We start from the raw sequence: 20,471 nt of genomic DNA on the forward strand, positions 1-20,471 counted from the left end.
ATTGGCTGAGTGGTTGAGAGCCCTGCTTTAGGAAACGGTGGCGCCTATTCAAATCTTCTTTTCTGCTCTACTATCCTCGTAAGAAAACACTGGATATGTGACCTTGTTTGTCCTCCCCTGTCTGATGTCTATGGATGGGCATAATACAAATTCAAGCCCCCAGTCGGAAGCACAGTTCGTTCCTCGGCTTAACAAAAGTCTTCCCATGAAGTACGCCAAACAGTTTTATTGCCTTGTAACCTTGAGCTCAGAAGCTTGTTGCCTCATTCATGATGACAACATCTCCCCATGCATTTGTGCGTTTGTGTGTGTGTTTAAGAGCAGAACGCTAAGGAAGAGGCGGGTGTGAGAGTTTATTAAGAAAAAAGACAGGGGGAGGAGGCAGGTGGCAGGAGTGAGAAGGAAGTTATACTTTTGCCAGGGTGATTTTGCCAGGCTGATACAAAGGAATTGTGTGAGTGTGACTCAGACAATGAGAGAAAAGAGAGGGGAAACCCCACAAAGTAATACGTGGGTGAAAGAGGAAAAACCAAAAAGAAAGTCTGAGGAACTGAAATGAAAATGTGAAAAGCGAAGGAGGAAACATAAATGCACTCAAAACTTTAATGCGTTACACATGTATAGGCACAAGAATCTCCACCAATACCGAAAGCCACAGAAGCTCTTTCCCATCATCAAAGTCAGCGGTCATTACTTACATAACCACCAGCAAAGTTTAAAACCTGTTGACATCTGCAACCACTTGAGTTTGTTATGGTCTTGTGTTACAGATCACCACGAAACAGTAAGTCACCAGCAAATCCCACAGAGCATAAAACCGCCATGTATCTGCTCACTATGGGCTGAATCACCAAAACATGCCACAGCAATAGCAGGAACCGTAGGAGTGATGTCACAGCAGGTGTGCTGCTTTTTGACAGCAGATGGAAAACACCTGCTGTGACAGCACTGACTGGGGTGTGGCCGTTATTGTGAAACTCGTGAGTTTCCTGATGCGTGATTCAGTGTTCGTATTATTCAGCAAAGATGACAAACGAGTTTACAGTACATGTGAGTAGATCTGAATAATGGAATTAGTCCAACGACGAGAACGTTTTTTGTTGTTTTTTTTGAGTAGTTCAAATGAAGGATGAGGCGTGAAATTCAGTGGAACAATGTGAAACACTGCTTAGACACCAGTGTTTTCATTTGGTTTGGTGGTTTGTAATTTTCTATGATTTTCAGTTTTACTTAACAATAACTGTAAAAGATTTTATTGCCATTCTGAAACTGAAATGTGGCCACAACTGTATAACCTGTGTCTTCTGTGTCCTTTGGCTTTTTGTATAAGCAGAGTGCGGCTCTGAGCACTGTAAATGGTGCTCAGCAGTGGAAGATTTGATAAACAAAAGGGTAACTGGTCAAGAAATGATGTCTCTCAAACTGAACTTTTAGACTACCCTGGGCAAAGAATGGAAAACGAGGCACGTGGCATTGTAAAGCGCTTTGGGTGCCTTGAAACGCGCTATATAAAATCCAATCCATTATTATTATTATTATTATTATTATTACTTGGACAACAAAGGTGACCTGTTTGGGCTTGCTACTTTCTGTTTCCACCTTCAAACTGGTTACGGATTTACATGAGATTGTTACTCTAAAAATAGATAGATACATTTAGTGACTCACCTGACATTTGTATACACCCCATAAACAGAATCACATCAAAATAAGCCATAAGCACACAATACTCAGTCACTTGCACTCTCCTTGAATTTTAGAGATCATTTTGGGCATACCAGTATGTGTTGCACATGTTCAGAGTTTTGATGGTTTGATGAATGAAAGATAGTTTGGATCTGGTTTTCTGAACAACAGGGGCAGCAATTTAGATTTCCCCTTGATGGATGAAAGTTTCCTCAAAACTATATTCTTTGTTGTGCCTTTCTGCTCAGGCATTCAGTTCAAAAATCCTATTCCAGGATACCTGTACTCAAAATTAAATGAAAATGCTACCACATTAGGCTGTGTCCATGCAGGAATTAATTCAAGGTGAACAGAGATCATAAAAACTAATGACATATGGCACCTTCAACTTGGCAAGATAACTGCTTGGTACCCTAGATAAACTTTTTTAAACTTTTCTCAACTTCCAGTTCGGTGATTGAAGCAAGTACCAATGAGTGTGTAAGGTAATGCTGATTGACACATTACCCAGCAGTAGATACATAACAGTATAACCTTCTATCATCTCTTTTGAGTCTGATTTCCAGTGAGAGGATGAACATAAATATGCAATAGATCACATTTAGGTAAGATGACTGATGGACTCATCACACAACAACCCCCAACCAGGAGTCTAAGACATGGCTTTAAGATGTGTATCATAAAACTCGCATTATTAAACATCTTTGCTTCTGCTTGTGATCAAAAAGGTTCTCAATTCTAGTAACTTAACTAATATCCTTTTGGAGATTTTGTTGCCTGGCTCTCTTGCTAGTTGCTGTTGGGGCAGATCGATCTTAAAGTAGAAAGCTACTCAAGTCACAGCTTACAGCAGTTTGGCTACACTGACCACATCAAGGCTGGACAATATGTGGAATAAGAAACTCACTGGAGAGGCAGTCAATTATACTGTTGTGAAGATATCAGTGGAATCCACACTGACAGTCTGACCCTGAGAGACTAAATAATAGCAGCCCATCATCCTGCTGGTTGCACTCATGACCTGATGCATCATGTTCATGCTTGGATTCTCGGTCTTAGCTGAAGACAGCTGACATGACCAATAATTATCCTTTAAAAGAAAGTAACATCAGTTTGACGCACGGGTGGCTGAGGTCCACAGACACAGAAAGTTCTACTGGAATTTAACTTGAAGAGAAGATCATCTAAAGCCATTTTTTTTAATTTACTTGACCAAATTTGGAGATATTTTTTGTTTGCTTCTCAGGTTTTCCAGCATTGTTTGGCAGGCTTTTTGCAACAAGGGCTATTTCTTTCTTCCTTTTATGTCTACCCTCTCGTCAATGGGAAGTCTCAATTCTTTCTTTATTATGCTTCAAATTATATCCTGTAAGAATCTAAAACATAAAATAACAAAAACGTGAAAAGTCTTACCATACATATATCATGGATGGGTCTCTTGTGAATTTATCTGACCCAAATGTTCTCTTTTGTAAAATAATGTGACGTAGGACAGGTGATATGCCAGCAGCTCACCTGCTTGAGGTTATACAGTCCATGTTTGTCACAGTTTGGAAACTTGAGCTGATACAGGTTCTCCAGTGGGCCTCTGTTATCCTCTGAAGTCATTTTAGCAATCTCCTCTAAGACCCTGTCCAACTCCTGCTGACAGGCACTCTACATGATGAGGGAGAAAAACAACAGTGAGTAATTAACATGTACAAATACACCTGTAGTCACTTTTAGGCGAGGCAAAAAAGAGAGGTAGGTTAAATTTGACTTGTGCTGGAGGCCGAGCAAAATGTTCTCCAACAAAAAAAAAAGAACAGTGAAATAAAATACATCTGTGCATCTTGTAAAAATGTCACAAATATACACATTTATAGTTAACATTTTTATGAGCCACAGTTAGACAAGCAGCAGTTCAGCCAATATTATTGATGTGAGTCTGCTGGAGCGGAACGTAACTGACTGGGCTGCTTAACTCAACTGGTGGCCACGACCATGACCACACAGACACACACAAACCTGTGCTTTCATGCACGCACAAAATTCTTAGCACACTTTTCCTGTACTTACTCTTCTTGTTCTGCACATTTACAGTGTATTCAAGTGTGCACTGTAATGCAGACACACACACCGAGTGCCAGTCTACCCGTGGGATCAAAGGGGTCTGTTCTTATGATTAGTTGGCTGAGGATGAGAGAAGGGAGCGGGAGGAGGCACAGTCTGCCACGAACTTTATCAGACATCTGAACATATAGATGAAAAGCCCTCTCCCCCTCTCTCTGTGTTAGACTCCTTTTCTTTTTCCTAATAAAGACATACATAAACCAACATGTCAAAGACAACTTTTAGTTTCAGAGCAGAGTCCCTGCTCCTACATATTGGGATGTTAGTGGCCAGATTAAGATGGTCCCTGGACTGATTCTGGGCTGTATTTTGCCCATGTGTGTTCTTGAAAGACTCGTGTTGAGATTGATGTCTCAAGATTGGACAAGCAGTCCTTAAGTTGTAATTTAGACACCCCTTTTACAGAAGTGGTTTGGTGTAATAGTCTTTATCTTTTTATTTTTATTTACTGCAGCCTGTCACCACGACTGACCTGATGATGTGCCTGGAGTTTCTCTTCCAGTTTGGGAGTTCAGCTCCTAATACTTCTATTACCACTTAGGACTTTAACCTCCACATCTGCTCCAGTTGTTCCTGGCACTTCTTTATTTTCTTGTGCTCCTTCTTCCTGATGTTGCTGTCCACTGAGATTGCCACATCTATTAAAATTGTGGTCTTCATTGTCAACCACCACTATGTCTGATTGGTTGGCCAGCAACTTGTCTGTCTGGAACTCGAAGTCCCACTGCACTGTTGTTCTCAACATCCTGTGGTGGTATCTCTGATTGGGAGTTACGGACTTCTAATCTGTATATGGTACAGATGTGCCAGTACACTATCTTAGCCACATCTTCTGTCTGTCTATGATACATCCCATGCAGGGCCTTGGTCTTCCATAATAGTGTTCTAATCCTCTTCAATCCCGCCTGTTAACCCCAAGTAGGTGGATCAGTAAATTCATGTCTCACTCACTTATGACTGACAGCTGATGGTTTCACCACTCCTGAATCTACAGTATATCTGTGTTCACTCTTTGTTATGAGCTGGTTTAGGGGGAGGCCTATGCAGAACCGCGTCACCTTGGTATATCCTGCACTTGATGGTAACTTGTGAAATTCCCTGGAATGGGTCTATAGTGTTCTCTTCCACAGCCCCATGTACTTCCTGATGAATGTTATCAGTGCACTGTTAGCCTCGTAGCGGCCGCCGGTCTGACTGTCAGGTGAACTGAACTTCAGGTAAGAAGTTATGACCTGCAGTCTATCTGGGTCAGATATAAACCAAGTTTAGGTGGAGTTTATTTTCGTTATGCTGAGTTTTTCGTACTGCGTACTAGCTAGCATGACGGGGTTTCTATACAGCGGGGTGGGTGCTATGATGTTACTGATGTTGAACTTTATTTTGTTCATAAGGTTAATTAGTAGAGTTGCCAACCGTCCCGTAAAAAACGGAATCGTTCCGTATTCAGACAAAATATTACGCGTTTAGTATTGAGGTGAAAAGGAACACAGTTTGTCCCAGACTTCAGCTACAATGAAAAAGACACAAAGCTGGAGTTATTCTGTCTTTTGCTGTCAGCTGCCTCTTCTTCTCTCATTCTCTCCCTCTCCCGTTTCTACTTCAATCATGAAACTGATCAGCTGGTTACTGTGCAGGGGGGGCAAGGTAGGGCCTTAACAGGGAGAGGGGCGCACAAAGAAATACTTTTCTTTCTTATTCTCATTTAAAATGTCTAGCTTTTAAAAAATAATTATTTGAGCCTTACAACAAACGATTGATAGATTAACGCATATATACCATCAAGACAGTGTACATCACTGTCACAACAGTGTTTGTTTTCATTCAAAGGCTTTATGATTTTTCCTATAATGGTGGGCCCAGAGTCAAAATGCCCAGGCCGATTTTTTGTCACAGTCCAGCCCTGTATGCAGCTCATGTGCAGTCTGGTGTTACCTACATCTTCCTATTCAGAAGGCAGAATTTCCGAGTTCTGAGTACAGTCAAAGCACCACGACTGCAGTTTTTGTGTTGGATGTAAAAAGCGCACATGACGCTGTGACGTAGGCTAGAATCATGGCGGCAGTCAACGACGGTTCCCAGTGCGCTGTAGCCGCTGAATCACTATCTTCAGCAGTAGCTTTCTTTTACAGATGTTAGAGCACTGAGGTACCAGAGTGGATCTTTGGTCTTGGGCTCTTCTATAATTCCCACTTGTTGCATATAACCTCTCTCATTAGGTCAACAGTCAACAAAATAACAGCTGGATAGTCTGGTAGCAACATTGGATCAGTGGTTTGATTCCAGGTCAGCCTAGGCACCCAATGCTACTTGAGCCTATGTTGGAATATGAGTGAGCTGGCTTAATGAGGTCTGCATCATGTGTTAGGGAACTAGGGTACACTGATGAGAACCTGACTATTATACTTGTTATTGGATTATTGGATTGCAGTAATTTAATCTTTATGAATTAAGTTGGATATATTATATCTTACATTTTGTTATTGGCTTTGGAAGTTATGGACACCACTCTTCCCTGTGTCCCTCTCTGTACTGTGGAGCCACAGACTCGCCCATTGGTATCTTTTTCTATAAAAATGGGCTGGTTCCCTCTTACATGTCTGCATGTACTGAATGAATATGGCTGTCACAGTTTTTTTTTATTTTTGTCAAAAAGAAAATTGAGAGAGACAAAAAGAGAGAGAAATCTGTCACAACCACAGCTCTGACAGTGAAGCCTGTGTTCAGCATATAGCTCTATGATCTCCAATGACTATTCACAACAAAGTGCTGGGCAAGTCCCTCCCCTTGCCCAGCTGCACGACTCCTTTTACTGCACTGTCTCCTTTGTTGCTTCTAATGATCTTGACATTGTATTGTACCGCCCCGCTTATTATTTCTTGGTGTATTTTGTTTTGTTTGGCTACAAGCGAGGTTGTTAAATGAGGGAGAAAATGAGCAAAAGCATATCATTGTTTGTCTTATTGAGACATATATGGGCGTCCATATGCGTAGCCCCCTTCAGGCCCAAGCTCATTTGCATGAAACAGGATATGTGTGCTTGCACGCCAGCCCATTGACGACTTTCTAGGAACTGTTTTTAATTTTTTGCGGTGTTGCACTGTGAAATGATGAGTGAGTGCTAAAGAATGGAAGGGGGCGGGGTTTTAATGTAAAGACTGCATCAAACTGCCAACTGCCACTCCACTGTGGTGAGAAAAACAAGATCACTTTTCATAGTAAAGGTGCTCATTATGAGCAGTTACTGAAGACGCCTGTGGCTGAATAGGGGCACTGTTGCTTCTGCAACTTTCTATTTAATTAACAAACGCATCAGTAAATCATCAGAGTGGAAATGTGTCATTATGTTTGAAAGCATTTCAAACACAAGGCCTTCAGCTGCCAAAGCTATACAAAGAATTTCTCTACAAACAAATAGTCGTTGCATTAAGAATCTGATGTCACTGTAACTGTCACCTCAGCTCATATCAACTGGTGTATTTTTCAACACTCACAGTTTCTATTAAAGCACATAAATGAGCGCTTATATTAAAGCATGGTACAGGGTGGAAAATGTGGAGCCTACCAAGTAAGCTATGAACTGAGATTGAGCTGGGCCTGTAAAACGCATAAAAATATAGAGAATGTCAAGGATTAAAAAGTGAGTGTGTGTTTATTGTGTGCACATATTAATCTGTTTGTCTGAGTAAAACAGTGCCCAGAGGAGGGCACCACTGTACCAGACATTATTGCTCACACAGCACATTTTTGACCTTGTGTCACTGCTTCTTTTGATGGGCAAACATTTCGCTGTATCCTGTAATGATTATCTTTTGTAGGCCTAGAAAGAAGATGTAACATAGGCAGGTAACGAATAGGCCCCTACATTACACACTGCTGAGATTTTTTTTTTCTTTTCAGCTGTTTCTTTTTAACGACATGCTTCTTTGTTTCCATGTCAGGCAGATGAGCTGCAGGGGAGGTTACAATATATAATTACAACAGTTTTGCTCGTACGATTTATAATAACTTGTGGATCCAATTATGTCAGACATGGAGCCAATATACTTCAGGTTACCAGTTAGTCTACAAAAACAAATCCCAGTGAAATGAACCCTGAATTGTTTACCTGTAGCTAAATTATAGGAAAAAGATTTAACCCTGACCTGAGATACTCTCTGATTTATCTTCATCCTTGTTCTGCGGTCCTGAAGGTATTGTTCGAGGGCGGTCTTCTGCCAAATCCATGGGTTTAGAGGCGGTCTCCCGGTGAGTGGATTTTCAGTCCCATGCACCTCTGCAGCAAATAAACACACAAAGCAAATGCAGTTAATGTGTAGCATATGTCCAGATAAACATTCAGACTTCATGGCTTTTTGGTTTCGATCCTTGTGTAACATTCAATACTTGTTAGGTTCCTAGAAAACCTTATTTTGTGTCATTTGTTTGAGTATGAAAGTTTTCTTGTGGTTTCTTTAGTTAACAAACAGATGTTGTACACACTAAAAATTGCCTCACAGTTTTTAGTGTGTACAACATCTGTGCTTACTAAAATGCTCAAGACTCATCTATATTTATCTATTCAGTAATCAAAGCTACTATTAAAAGTAATTATTTATCTAATAACAGGCCCTTTGAAAAGTTGTCTTAATCCTAGAATTAAAGGACAAAGTCATTCTGTGTCCTCAAGGCATCCTGTGACCCTCCTGCTTCATGTGACTAATTCTGTGCAGCCAGCCGTTGTGTGGACCAAACCGTGCTAAGATGTTTTTTGTGAAATGGCCAAGTGCTACATCCAGCCCATTTAGGTTTAAAATACTGAGCTACACTGAGCAGTGGGGGTCTCTGTGAGAGCAGTTACTGTTGACTGTTATAGCAAAGTATGTTCATCATTTGGTGGCGACAGGAGAAACAAAGCACAAACAACAAAACAATCCACTGAGGTCATTCAGGGCAGATCCAGACAGTGAATTTAACGATGCTGATGACTGTAACTTTAAAACAGAACTACATCAGGGGGTTAAAACTGTATGGACTTTCATCAGCGTAGCAGTCAAAACAGTCATGAATTATAGTCCTAAGGTAGACTGGCAGTCAGTGAAGGTGAGTCCAGACTCGTGAGGATGCACATCTGATGAAGGCTTTTCATGCTGAGTAAGGATTTTTTATGGCATCTAACTTTCCTGCCAGAGGCTTTGTGGGTGTGTGAGAGTGTGTGTATTTGTGTAAGACCGTGTGTGTCTGTAATTAGCACTGAAGCAGAAGAGGTTGTAAATCAAGCCTGAGAAGGAAGCCTTCCCCCAAATCTTGGGAGCTCCTTACACATGCCATGGCACTGTCTGAATGTGTCTGTGCTCATGTGTGCTGGTGCACGCTCTGCCAGGTGTGCAAAATGAGCAAGTCCGGCTTCTATGTTGCTAGAAACTTGTGTCTTACAAATCCCTTTCTGGCAAATTTGGAAATTTCCTCTTGAAAGAAAATTAAAGCAATTAAAGAAAAACAAAAATAAATCATAACTAAAAAAACAAAAGTGAATTATTTGACCAACAAATGTTTTCAACACAGTTACGCTAATTTTTATTTTATGTAGCATCAGTTTACATAAACACTTGCCTTAAGGCGCTTTGTACTCCACCTGTATTACAAAGTAAAGATCCTACTATATTAGAGTGATAACCCCAAATCAGTTAATTCCCTATGGAGAAGCAGTTGGTTACAAAGGGGAAGAAGAGATGCTCAGTGCATCATGGGAAGTCCCCCAGCAGCAGCAGCATAACTAAGGGATGGTTCAGGGTCACCTGATCCAGACTTAAGCTTTACCAGAAAGCAAAGCTTAAAGTATGAACCCTAGCCTTAAAAGTAGAGATGGTGTCTGTCTCTCAAACCCAGACTGGGAGCTGTTTCCATGGGAAAGGGGTTTGATACCTGAAGGCTCTACTTTTAGAGCCCAGTCTACTTTTAGAAACTCAAGGAACCACAAGTGAGCCTGAAGCCTGGGAGCAAATTTTTAGGTTGGGTTAGTATCATACCATGCAGTCTTTGTGATAGGATAGAGCCTGATTATACAAGACTTTGGATGAAAGAAGCATTTTAAAAGGACCAACATTTAACATGCAAGAAACATAAAAATGTGTTCATAGTTTCCCAAATGACAGCGTTCTACCGCCACTGTCTTCACTCCTACAATCACTGAACCTATAGTACTCCTGTGTATATCATACAATGAGAAGTACTCATCAGGTTTGGAGAATTACTAGAAATTTGAAGGTCAGTACCCATTCTCTCTAGATGTGTTCCTAGTAAAACACTGACTCCAGGTTAATCAGGAAGATAGTCTGAGCGGTGGAAAAAGGACCAAGGAAAGGTTCAATAGGTACGTGGAAGCTAACCCCCCGGGTTCATAGTTTTACAGGGTCTTGTCAAATCACATGTTGCGTCCTGAATGAAAGAAAATCCTGATTTGGAAAGAAAGCATTTTAAAGTTGATAGAAATTAGCAAAAATCTAAGATGACAAGTCACAATGCTTCTGGAAGTGTTTTTGTAAGACACATCTGCTCTTTGGTCACAGAGGAATGTAGAATGAACCCCACCCCCACTGTAAAACATGGAAGAGGCTCAGTTTGATGCATCTGGGACACAATGAAATGAGAACAATGAAATTAGATGATCTCCAAGACATTCTTCAGAGAAGCACTGTCCAGTGTCAGGGACCTGTTATTTTCTAAAGGAAAAGGATACCAATAATTATGGCTAGTTTTTCATTTAGCTTTGCATATCATGTCAGTTAACAGAGGCAAATGGTGGACGATGGCCATAGACCCTGCCAAGGCTGCCCTTTGTCAACAATTATGTTCATAAGTTCTACGGACAGAATTTCTGAGAGAAGCCAAAGTGTTCAATTTTGTGGTTTGGGATAGTGCAGTGAGGCAGAGCTCAGTTGTTCAAGAGGGGCTGGAGGTAAAGCCTGTGATACTCTATGTCAAAGGGAGCCAGCTGAGGCTGTTTGGGAATCTCTCTAGCGTGCTTCCAAAGTGAGATGTCCAACCAAGAGGAAACCCTGGGGAAGACCTTAGACCAGCAAAAACATCCACTGGCTTGTAAACAAAATGGAATAAGTGGAAGGGTGGATGGATGGACCAAATTTCACTGTAATCCATCCAATCTTTAGTGGTATATTTTTATTTGCAACAGTACTGGACAGACTGGTTGACCAGCGTTACTATCCCTCAAGCCAAAATCGTCTTCTTATCGAGATTGGAAAGATTCACATGTGAGCTCCACATGGACAGACTGTGACCATAAATGAGTCCTTAAGTTTCAAGCGGTCAAATTAAATTCCCTACAATCTGTCAGTGTTGACTACATGTAAAAGCTTCCAACCTCCACTTCAGCATACAAATTCAGACTTTTGTTCCAAGTTTTGTTAAGATATTCATGAACTGCGAAGGAATCTTTGACTTGGGAAGGTTTTGCAGGGCACATCAAGCAAGGGCTTGCTTTTAAGAAGAAATGATATCTGCCGTCAGAAACACATAAAAGCATTTTATAGCTTCACAACATAAATGTTAGTGGAAGAAAATGGATGGATGGGTAATGTAAAGCATTATTTCCCCTTAGCAATGCAAAAGTGAATGAAGCAGGAATGCTGTGTTGTGGTTGAGTTAAATAAGGTAGATACACAGCTTGTAAACACTTTTCTGCGGTTGTGTTTGAACTGCCTCTACAGACACTTATAGGAACTCATGACTGCATTTTCAAGCAGAAAAAACCCCAAACTTGTCTTTAGCCAACAGCTGTCATCACAATACTGTGTTGTTGATTCTGTCTTCAGCGCCATAGAAACTACCTGTCTCGAGCTGTTTGCAGTGTTGGCTTTGGGTATTGCCTCGATGTGAAGCTTTCACAGTCCTCTCATAGCACAGAATGAGTAATGTCTTTCCAGAGTTGCTTAATGTATTTGTCCTGTTATCATATACAGCAGAGCTGGTCTCAAATTGACTGGGCTTTGACGTCCAAGAAAGTGGACTACTTTAAACCCACTGTCTGTGTAAATGGTTCCTCTTAAGCCCCAACCACTTCAAACACTTTACAGCTGGCAAATGTACAAAAAGAAACAGAATAATGAAGATCCCCTTCAGACCTTTTACAGTAAGCTCTCTCTTTCAACTCTTCTATGTGGCTGTGTGTCATTTTAAGCAATGAAGCTGCCTTTGTAGTTGTTAACAGGAAACTTTTGGTGCTTCTACACTGATTGTCAGGCTTAAGAGGCAAAAAGGTCAAAGTCAATTATTTTTCAAAACAGGCTCTCGGGTGCTGATATATTCATTGTAAACTTACCCCCAGAATGTTGTTTATATGTGATTGCTTCAAGAATATTTATCATTTATTTAAAAATTGCATTTAAGAAATAACCTTAAAACTCATTTCAGTTGATGCCCAACTCTTCAGTTTCTCCAGGAGCTTTACTAAATATACTTGATGCCATTAATTAAGAAGTAGAACCTGCGGCTTCACTTTTTCACAGCTTCTCATTAACTCTGTTTAACGGTGGAAAAAACTCTGAGAAAGCCCACCAGATAGCAGAGAAACTATGCAGGTGAGGAGGCGTGAGAGCATTTCACTGCTCAAGACTCCAGTAACACAGAGGGTTTGGCAGATTTTTTATGCAGTTGTGTTGCATGCATACGCTCATGTGCAGGTGGTGTGATCCAATATATCTACTGGTCACTTCCGTTAAAGAGGTTTTAGGTCAGTTCTTACCAAAATGTATCTTGCAGAGAAAGGCCAGAGACATGTTATAGTCTTTATGCCAGTGTGACATGTTTGTTTTTGTTTTGTTTTGTTTTAAGTAACTTTACTAAATACAACTAATATCCAAGACATTAAAGCTTAAGATACGTTTGTTGAATAACTGCAGGCTTATATTCCATCCCTGAACTCTGAGCTGACAATACCAACACAACAAAACGCTTACAATTTCACCGAATGCAATGTATTCCAGAAGCAGCTCTTCACTCTATCAAATGCACCATTTTATCAATCAAACTGGACCAGTTCTAGTTTTGAGAGAAGCCACACCAAGATGCACAGAGCAGATGAGCAAGGCAGGAAGTCAGACACAGGAATAATCATGTTTCAAAATAAAAGACCCCACTATACATGAAACTTACCAAGCTCACAATGACTAGGTTGCCTAAACTTAGTCATCTTAAGTATGCTGTACTTTTTAAGTTCTGGGAACAATTACATTTTACACTGAGAGCGATCTGAAGATGTGCGAATGCTCCTTTGTCGGTCTTGCAGTCCAAACACACACTTCTTGATTGTGCCATATTCTGCAGCAGCAGCACTTTCCCACAGCAGAGCAATGCAGAAAATCATGAAAAAGCACATGAAAAATACCCCAAGACATTAACCTGGCCTCCCTGCTTCTAATCTGATGGAACAGCTAGAGTATGCAGATTCATGGAGTCCCCACCCCAACCCCAACAAATAAACTATTTGTTGACAATGTTTTAGTGCAGAACACCACCACAAACTCCAGAGGTGCGGTTCTCAATGCAATTGCTCAGAGTGGTTTTGGCAGCGTGACCAACAAAATATCAGGGATGAGATTTTAATTTTTTGGCTGATTTTTTAAAAATTACACTAACTCTGTACAGACTTAGGGGGGAAAAGTATCCCTCGCCTTGTTGTTCCATAGCCTGTGAGCTAAGGCAGTGTTTAAACAAGCACTTCAGTCAGTCATTGTGGAAGCTGCACATTACTGCTGTGGTAGGGCAAGGTGGAGAAGGTTCTCAGGTTTAACAAAAAACAGATTAAAAGAATGAACTTCGGACTTCTTTTTGCCTGGTAGTCAGAAGCAAATGTTAACATCACTCTGTGTGCCTCCATGCAAACACAGAGGCAACCTTTTGCAAACACTTTAGTTCAAAGTGCAGTATAATATATTGCTATACAGGCAGTGCTGTGAGCATTCATTTGGAGGCAGAATGTTGCTGGTGAAGATGCATCTATTGCATAGTTTAATCTGAAGACATCAGAATATTATGTTTGACAAACTTTATATGTTTTCTGAATCTTAATCTGATAATTAATGCAGTATGCAAGCTGCAACTTCTCAATGTGCTTTAAGATATGAAAGAGAAGGAGAGAGGGCTATTTACACCTCAGAGGGAGTTTTCTCAGGTTTGCAGGCACCCACATGCAACTCCCACCCAAAGTGATGTGTTATAGCTTTAACTTTTCACACATTCTACTGTGTGCAGCACAAATCGACACAGAATAATTAAAGACCATAGAGTGTGAGTGAAGGAGAAGCAGCAAGTCTCAGCAGAGGAACCCCTTCAGGCCATAAAGGGCAGTCTAAGACCACCGACGCCACAAAGAAGAGACAAGGAGAGAGAAATAAACAGAAGCACAAGGAAAGTGCAAAACAGGTTTGTGCTTTGCGCAGTGGGGATTTTTCAGTTGACGACTGGCGGTCTGAGTGGTTTTATGAACGTCACTATTGGATGATTCTGTCCAACCCACCGATGTGTTGAATGAATGGGTAGGGGTAGATGGTTATGATAATAAAACAATGGTTAATTCATGGTTGTGGTTAGGGGAAGGTTTTGGCTGCCAACATGAGAACTCTGGCTACACATCAGAACTCTGAAACTTTAAACTGGATGCCACAACCTGATGAGGGAGACATGGAAATCAAAGATCAAAGTCAAATCAGTGTTGATTGAACAGGTATTCCTGCTGTGTGTTCTACCCTCCACTGTGTTCTCTACGTGTCCTATCAGCTGCAGTTACAGCAGTGTAAAACACTCAGATTAGAATAAAGTATAACAACATTTTTATATTTTTTGCATCACCAAAATAATACAAGCACATTTCTGTGCATACACAGCAAATTCAAAAGTGTTAAATGTTTTGGTGTTAATAGTCTTCTTGCAAAAGTAGAGTTAATTTTACTCTAAGCAGAGTCACATTCTTTTAATGTAACTCTGAGGTGTAAAATGATAGTAGTTAAAATCGAGTGTTAAAAATGAGTGTTTCTCTGTCAAATCTGGAGGTGTTACAATGGAAACATTAACTCTTGACCTCTTAACTCTGAACTCCTAGAGGGGCTATGACACCAATAGAGTAAATTCACAGACTCCGCCTCCAGCACGGCTCCAATCGAAGCTGAAGTGAAGCCGTTTCAGAACATTTTGCTCTACATATTTGAGTTGTTTGCCATGCTTGGTAAGTCATTCTTTCAAAGATTGTTTCAATTATTATTATGAGCTTTTACTTCTGTGGCTCTTTAAGAGATAAGATAAGATAAGATAAGATAGAACTTTATTAATCCCTCGGGTGGGTTCCTCTGGGAAATTCGACTTCCAAAAAAAGCACAGCAACGACCGAAGTTACAGTTACAGAATTGTTATATATATATATATACACACACACACACACACACACACACACACACACACACACACACACACACACACACACACACACACACATATATAAATACAGAGACAAATATAAATAAAATATACAAAGGGGATAAATAGAATAAATAGGAATAAAAAATAAAAATACAAGTGAATTGCACATTTCAAGTATTGAGTCTATTGCACTGTTGACTATTTACAAAAAGTATTGCACAAGGTATTGTACAGTGAGGTGAAGAGGCACTACAGCTTAGTTGTTCCCCCCTCCTTTGTCCTCCTGTTTCCCCTCCCTCTCCCCTCCAGAGAGGAGTTAAACAGTCTGATGGCGTGTGGGACAAAGGAGTTTTTAAGTCTGTTAGTTCTTGTCTTGGGGAGAAGCAACCTGTCACTGAACAGACTCTTCTGATTGTTTATGGCCGTGTGCAGAGGATGCCCAGCATTGTTCATAATGTCCAGCAGTTTCTTTAATGTCCTTTTCTCTGCCACTGTCACCAGAGTGTCCAGCTTCATGCCGACCACAGAGCTAGCCTTCCTGATCAGTTTCTCCAGCCTGGATGAGTCCCTCTTTGCTGTGCTGCTCCCCCAGCACACCACAGCATAGAAAAGTACTCCAGCAACCACTGACTGGTAAAACATCCTCAGGAGCTTCCTGCAGATGTTAAAAGACCTCAGCCTCCTGAGGAAGTACAGTCGGCTTTGGGCTTTTTTATACAGGTGCTCTGTGTTGCATGACCAGTCCAGTTTATTGTCCACCCACAGCCCGAGGTACTTGTACTTGTTGACCACCTCCACCTCCTCCCCCTCTATCTGAACCGGCAGTGGACCTTCTCTGGACCTCCCGAAGTCCACAACCAGTTCCTTAGTCTTTGAGGTGTTGAGTTGCAGGTGGTTTGTGTGACTCCATGCGACAAAGTTCCTCACCAGACTTCTGTACTCCTCTTCCTGATCATCCCAGATACACCCCATGATGGCCGTGTCATCTGCAAACTCAGTCAGAGGTGTACAGGGTGAAGAGAAGAGGGGACAGCACAGTTCCCTGTGGTGCTCCTGTGCTGCTGACCACAGTGTCAGACGTGATGTCCTTCAGCCTGACGTACTGTGGTCTGTCGGTGAGGTAGTCGGAGATCCAAGCCACCAGGCAGGGGTCCACCTCCATCCTGTTCAGTTTTTCCTGAAGCATACAGGGCCGGATGGTATTAAAAGCACTGGAAAAGTCAAGAAACAGGATCCTGACCATGCCTTTTACCCCATCCAGGTGTGAGTGGGCTCTGTGTAGGAGGTACAGGATGGCATCCTCCACTCCGACACCCGCCTTGTATGCAAACTGTAGTGGGTCCTGGGCATGTTGTACCTGTGGTCGGAGGAGGTTGAGGAAGAGCCGCTCTAGAGTCTTCATAAGATGTGACGTCAGTGCCACCGGTCGGAAGTCATTCAGCTCATTGGGCCGGTTCTTTTTGGGGACCGGGACGATGCAGGATGTTGGAGTTGAGACAAAGCTGTGTGGAAGGCATTAGCCATGTTGCTCGGTGATAGCATAATATTCTGTTTTAGCTAGCTGAAAGGTATTGTTTGCGGGCAAATACCACAGCCTTGAAAAAAGCTTGCATGTGAATTTTCAGTCAAACTTTTGGTCAAATACACCTAAAACAATGTGTAGAATGTGAAATGTTGGTATAACGGTGCTGCTTGAAGCCTGAAACCGATCGCCCATAAAAATAAAAAAAACGAGCAAACAGCAGTAGCAGACGTCCTGACTGGATTCTACGTTAGCATAGATCCCTCCAGAGTTTTGTGCACACGGTTTAGGTAAAAATGAAAAAGGTTGAGGTTTTACATTTAGTTCAGTATTACCTGTTGCCTGTGTCCTTGTCTTTTGGGAAAATACTTTACACAAGTAATGGCTCAAAGAGGATTCCTTTTTCTTTTTTACTGTGCTGCAATTGTTTACTGGATTATTTGTGCCATTAATTAGTGTCAACTAATTTTTATTCAATCTCCGCACAGGATATGCTTGTGAAGATGGAATATGGGGGAGAGCAGAAGTGCGTTGAAGTTCCACAAAGGGATGAATGAAGGACATGCAAATTGTATTGAAGAAATAAGTGATGAGAATGCTGTTATTTGCATTTACCATGTCAGACCTTTTGATAAACACAATTCTAATGAAAGTGAGAACATGTATACTGTTACATCTTTCAGAAAATGTTTTGAAATTGTGGTGCACAGTTCAGAATAAATGTTTTTCAAAAACCATTGCATCTTTTTAGTAAATGTTTAGTTCCAAAAGAAATTTCTAGAAGTTCAGAACAGTAAAATTCCCGCTTTTAAGAATGAATTAGAAGATAACTCTTACGTAGTTAAACTAAAATACTCTTTGAGAGTTAATATATAAACTCTTAACACCAAGTGTTAAATTATCAACTCCAGACAGATTTGGTGTTTAACACTAAATCAGAGTTAACGTACCAACTCTCCAAAAAGAGTTAAATTAACACTCTCTGGTGTGGACCCATATAGACACTTTAATAGTGTTGAAATCAAATCCGACAGTGTTAATTTGGACATGCTGGATTTGCTGTGTAGCACTCTAGTAAAAAGATTCCAATCTCACGAGTTTCTCTTCCTGGTTGAGTGCAGCTTAATCATTGCAAATTGGTGGTCATTAAATATTTATTTTAACAAAAAGATATTGTTGACAGTATGCTGTTGGACATGGGACAAAAATCAAAAATGAAATTAGGAAGAGTAGAGGTGTTAAAGTGAGGAAACAATGGAGCCAGGTGTCTGCTATCCGGTTGTTCAGTGATGACGCGACGAATCCTACTTCCGGGTCTAAAGTAGCCTGCGTTTAATATGGCTTTTGTGCTGTTAACATGTTTAATGTTATGTATTTTCTTCTATTTGATCTCAAAAAGCTCCTAAAACAGTCAGTGATCACCGTTGACCTCCCTCGGCTTTTATTACCGCTAATCATTTATTTAAGCTCAGTTTTTAAAACCTTAGGATGTAACTACAGCCCAGCGCATGCAACAGTATATGAATGACTAACCTCGTATTGTGGATGGATTATCTCAGTTGTTCTCCTGGCTGAAGTTTGGTCCTTTTACAGCATCCTGCCATGCGATTACATTTGTTTCTGACCACCAAGAAAACTCACGTTAAGTTTTATCGAGTGGAAAAAAAGTTAGCTTGTTTATATTATGCTAACATAGCTGTGTCACTAGCGGTCACGTAGCACATCATTATATACCAGCTAGCCCAACTTCAGTAACCCTACAAACGTCACTGCTGTTTAGTTTTCTGTCTTCATTTATGCTGGAAGTGATAGCAGAGCTGTACGTTTTAATTTGTTTCCAAAACCCTGCAGTCAGGACATGCTATATTGTATTTAGATAGAAGCTAGCGAGCTAACTTCCTGCTAACTTCTAACTCCGTTAAATGTCATAAATTACGTTTTCATGGATGCCTGGATGTTAAACTCAATTGTTACACCTGGTAGAGCAGAACGCTGATCATTTTATTAAAGATGAAAGACTTTAGACAGTTTTTCAACTCTCAGTAATGCCATAGTGATCGTTTGATATATGAACCTGCAGCGGAGTTTAGACCCAGACACGGCTAGTGACGTCAGACTGAACAACCGGATTGTTCTGACTGTATGCTCCCCCGCCTGCTACAGTATAGTACTGCACCTTATAGACAGACTAGCAAGTAGAACACACATCACATCTATGAGCTTAATGCAATGACTTCCCGTATTTGTAAATAATATAATTTTATCCATCTTAATCATCTGTACTTTAATCATTTATTTTTAGCTTATGCATACAAACAATCATCCATCTCAGTATATTATACAATATATATTATCTCTCTCTATCAACACCTACTCCCTGCCGGTGATCAGGTACCCTGCTAGGATAATAAGATGGCCAAAGGAGGAAATAGAAGCCACTGACATCAAGACAAGGAAGCTCCTGTCCATGCATGGAGGGTTTCACCCCAAGTCCAAGCTCTATGTACAGATTTAGATTTTGTACTGTCTTCAGAGAACTGTGTACCGTGTAGCAGCAGGCCTTATTCTCAGAAGACATGTTTGGCCCTGCACTGCAGGCTGACAAATTAGCTCTAATTAATGGGTGAATTTCATTTAGCTGCTCATCTCTGTGGTCCTCCCATTGTGCTTGAAGGGATTGCTGGGTTTCTCTACACAGTATTGTTAGGTCATAAAATCATATCTAAAGAGTTTTAAATGTAATCATTCTCTGAGTTTACTGGAGCACTTAACCGGTACTTTATTTACCACTGCCAAGCAGAATATGTGATCGATTCAGTTATTTCCTCGTCTGTAAATTTGCTAGTCTATCAAAGAGACAGGCAAAAGAAAGAGCAAGTATGCTGGTATATTTGTGGGAAGGCTAGCAGAAATCAAAATTAAAATCCAGTATCCACCATACACACTGCTAGTAACTCTAGTATGTCAATGGAAATTCAATTTGTTTAAATGCAAATCATGCATCATTTTCTGGCCTGTTTTTTAAGCTGGATTCGATGCAACGCATTCAGGCCAAGCCCAATCACTGATTGACTGGCCACTAGAGAAACTCTCCCTTGTACAATTCCCCAAACCGTTGGCAGCAGCAGACTTAAAATAATGTTGTGGAGTGTAAGCGCAGACTTTCAGCCTTTCAAGTAAGTCAAGCGAATTTGTTTTGAGCAAACATTCTGTGCTGCTCAACAGATCGTCCCTGCATAAATACAGTGGATGCTGAAATGTTAATGGATAATCCAAATATTGCTGCATAATGATGTATCCATGTTTCTGACAGATCTTCCACACCTGCCATAGACTTCAGCACCTCATCGGAGTCAGTGAATTCATTTCCTTTGTCCAGAATTTAAAGGAAGGGAATATTTGGTTTGATGTCAAGACTGGAGCTCACAATCATCACCAGACTAAAACCTTAGTGCACCAAATACTGGCTGCTGCATGTCTGTAAAATGCTTACAACCGACCTTTACTTCTCCTTTCTGACATCATCATCATGCCTGATATCTTTAACCTCTGCTGTATCCTGGACGGGAATTTAGACGGTTTGAAAGATGGTCTATGAAGTTCACTTCTGAAGCCTCTGCCATCTCTCTTATTTTCCTTTTGGGTGATGGAAATGGGCTTAAAACTCCTCACTGATTGGCTAATTCCTCATTCAGTCATTAATGAACATAGTCTGATTAGACCTCCTTTCTTGGATTTATAGCTT

General features: G+C 40.8%; 1 protein-coding gene across 1 annotated transcript in view; it reads right to left on the minus strand.

Moving 5' to 3' along the window:
* Positions 1-20,471, minus strand: part of igfbp2b (insulin-like growth factor binding protein 2b) — a 29,045-nt gene that overhangs the window by 2,554 nt on the left and 6,020 nt on the right. The window contains exons 2-3 of the mRNA XM_086266417.1: positions 7,941-8,071; positions 3,202-3,342 (exon numbers count right to left, since the gene is read on the minus strand). Of these exons, the coding sequence (XP_086122543.1) occupies positions 3,202-3,342; positions 7,941-8,071 (272 nt within the window). The remainder of the gene's footprint in view (positions 1-3,201; positions 3,343-7,940; positions 8,072-20,471) is intronic.

This window comes from Aulonocara sp. 'chitande type north' Nkhata Bay, linkage group LG16 (assembly GCF_057382095.1).
Source record: "Aulonocara sp. 'chitande type north' Nkhata Bay isolate Kocher_YH1m ecotype deep benthic linkage group LG16, A_spYH_male_GT1.1, whole genome shotgun sequence".
Taxonomy (NCBI): Eukaryota; Metazoa; Chordata; class Actinopteri; order Cichliformes; family Cichlidae; genus Aulonocara; species Aulonocara sp. 'chitande type north' Nkhata Bay.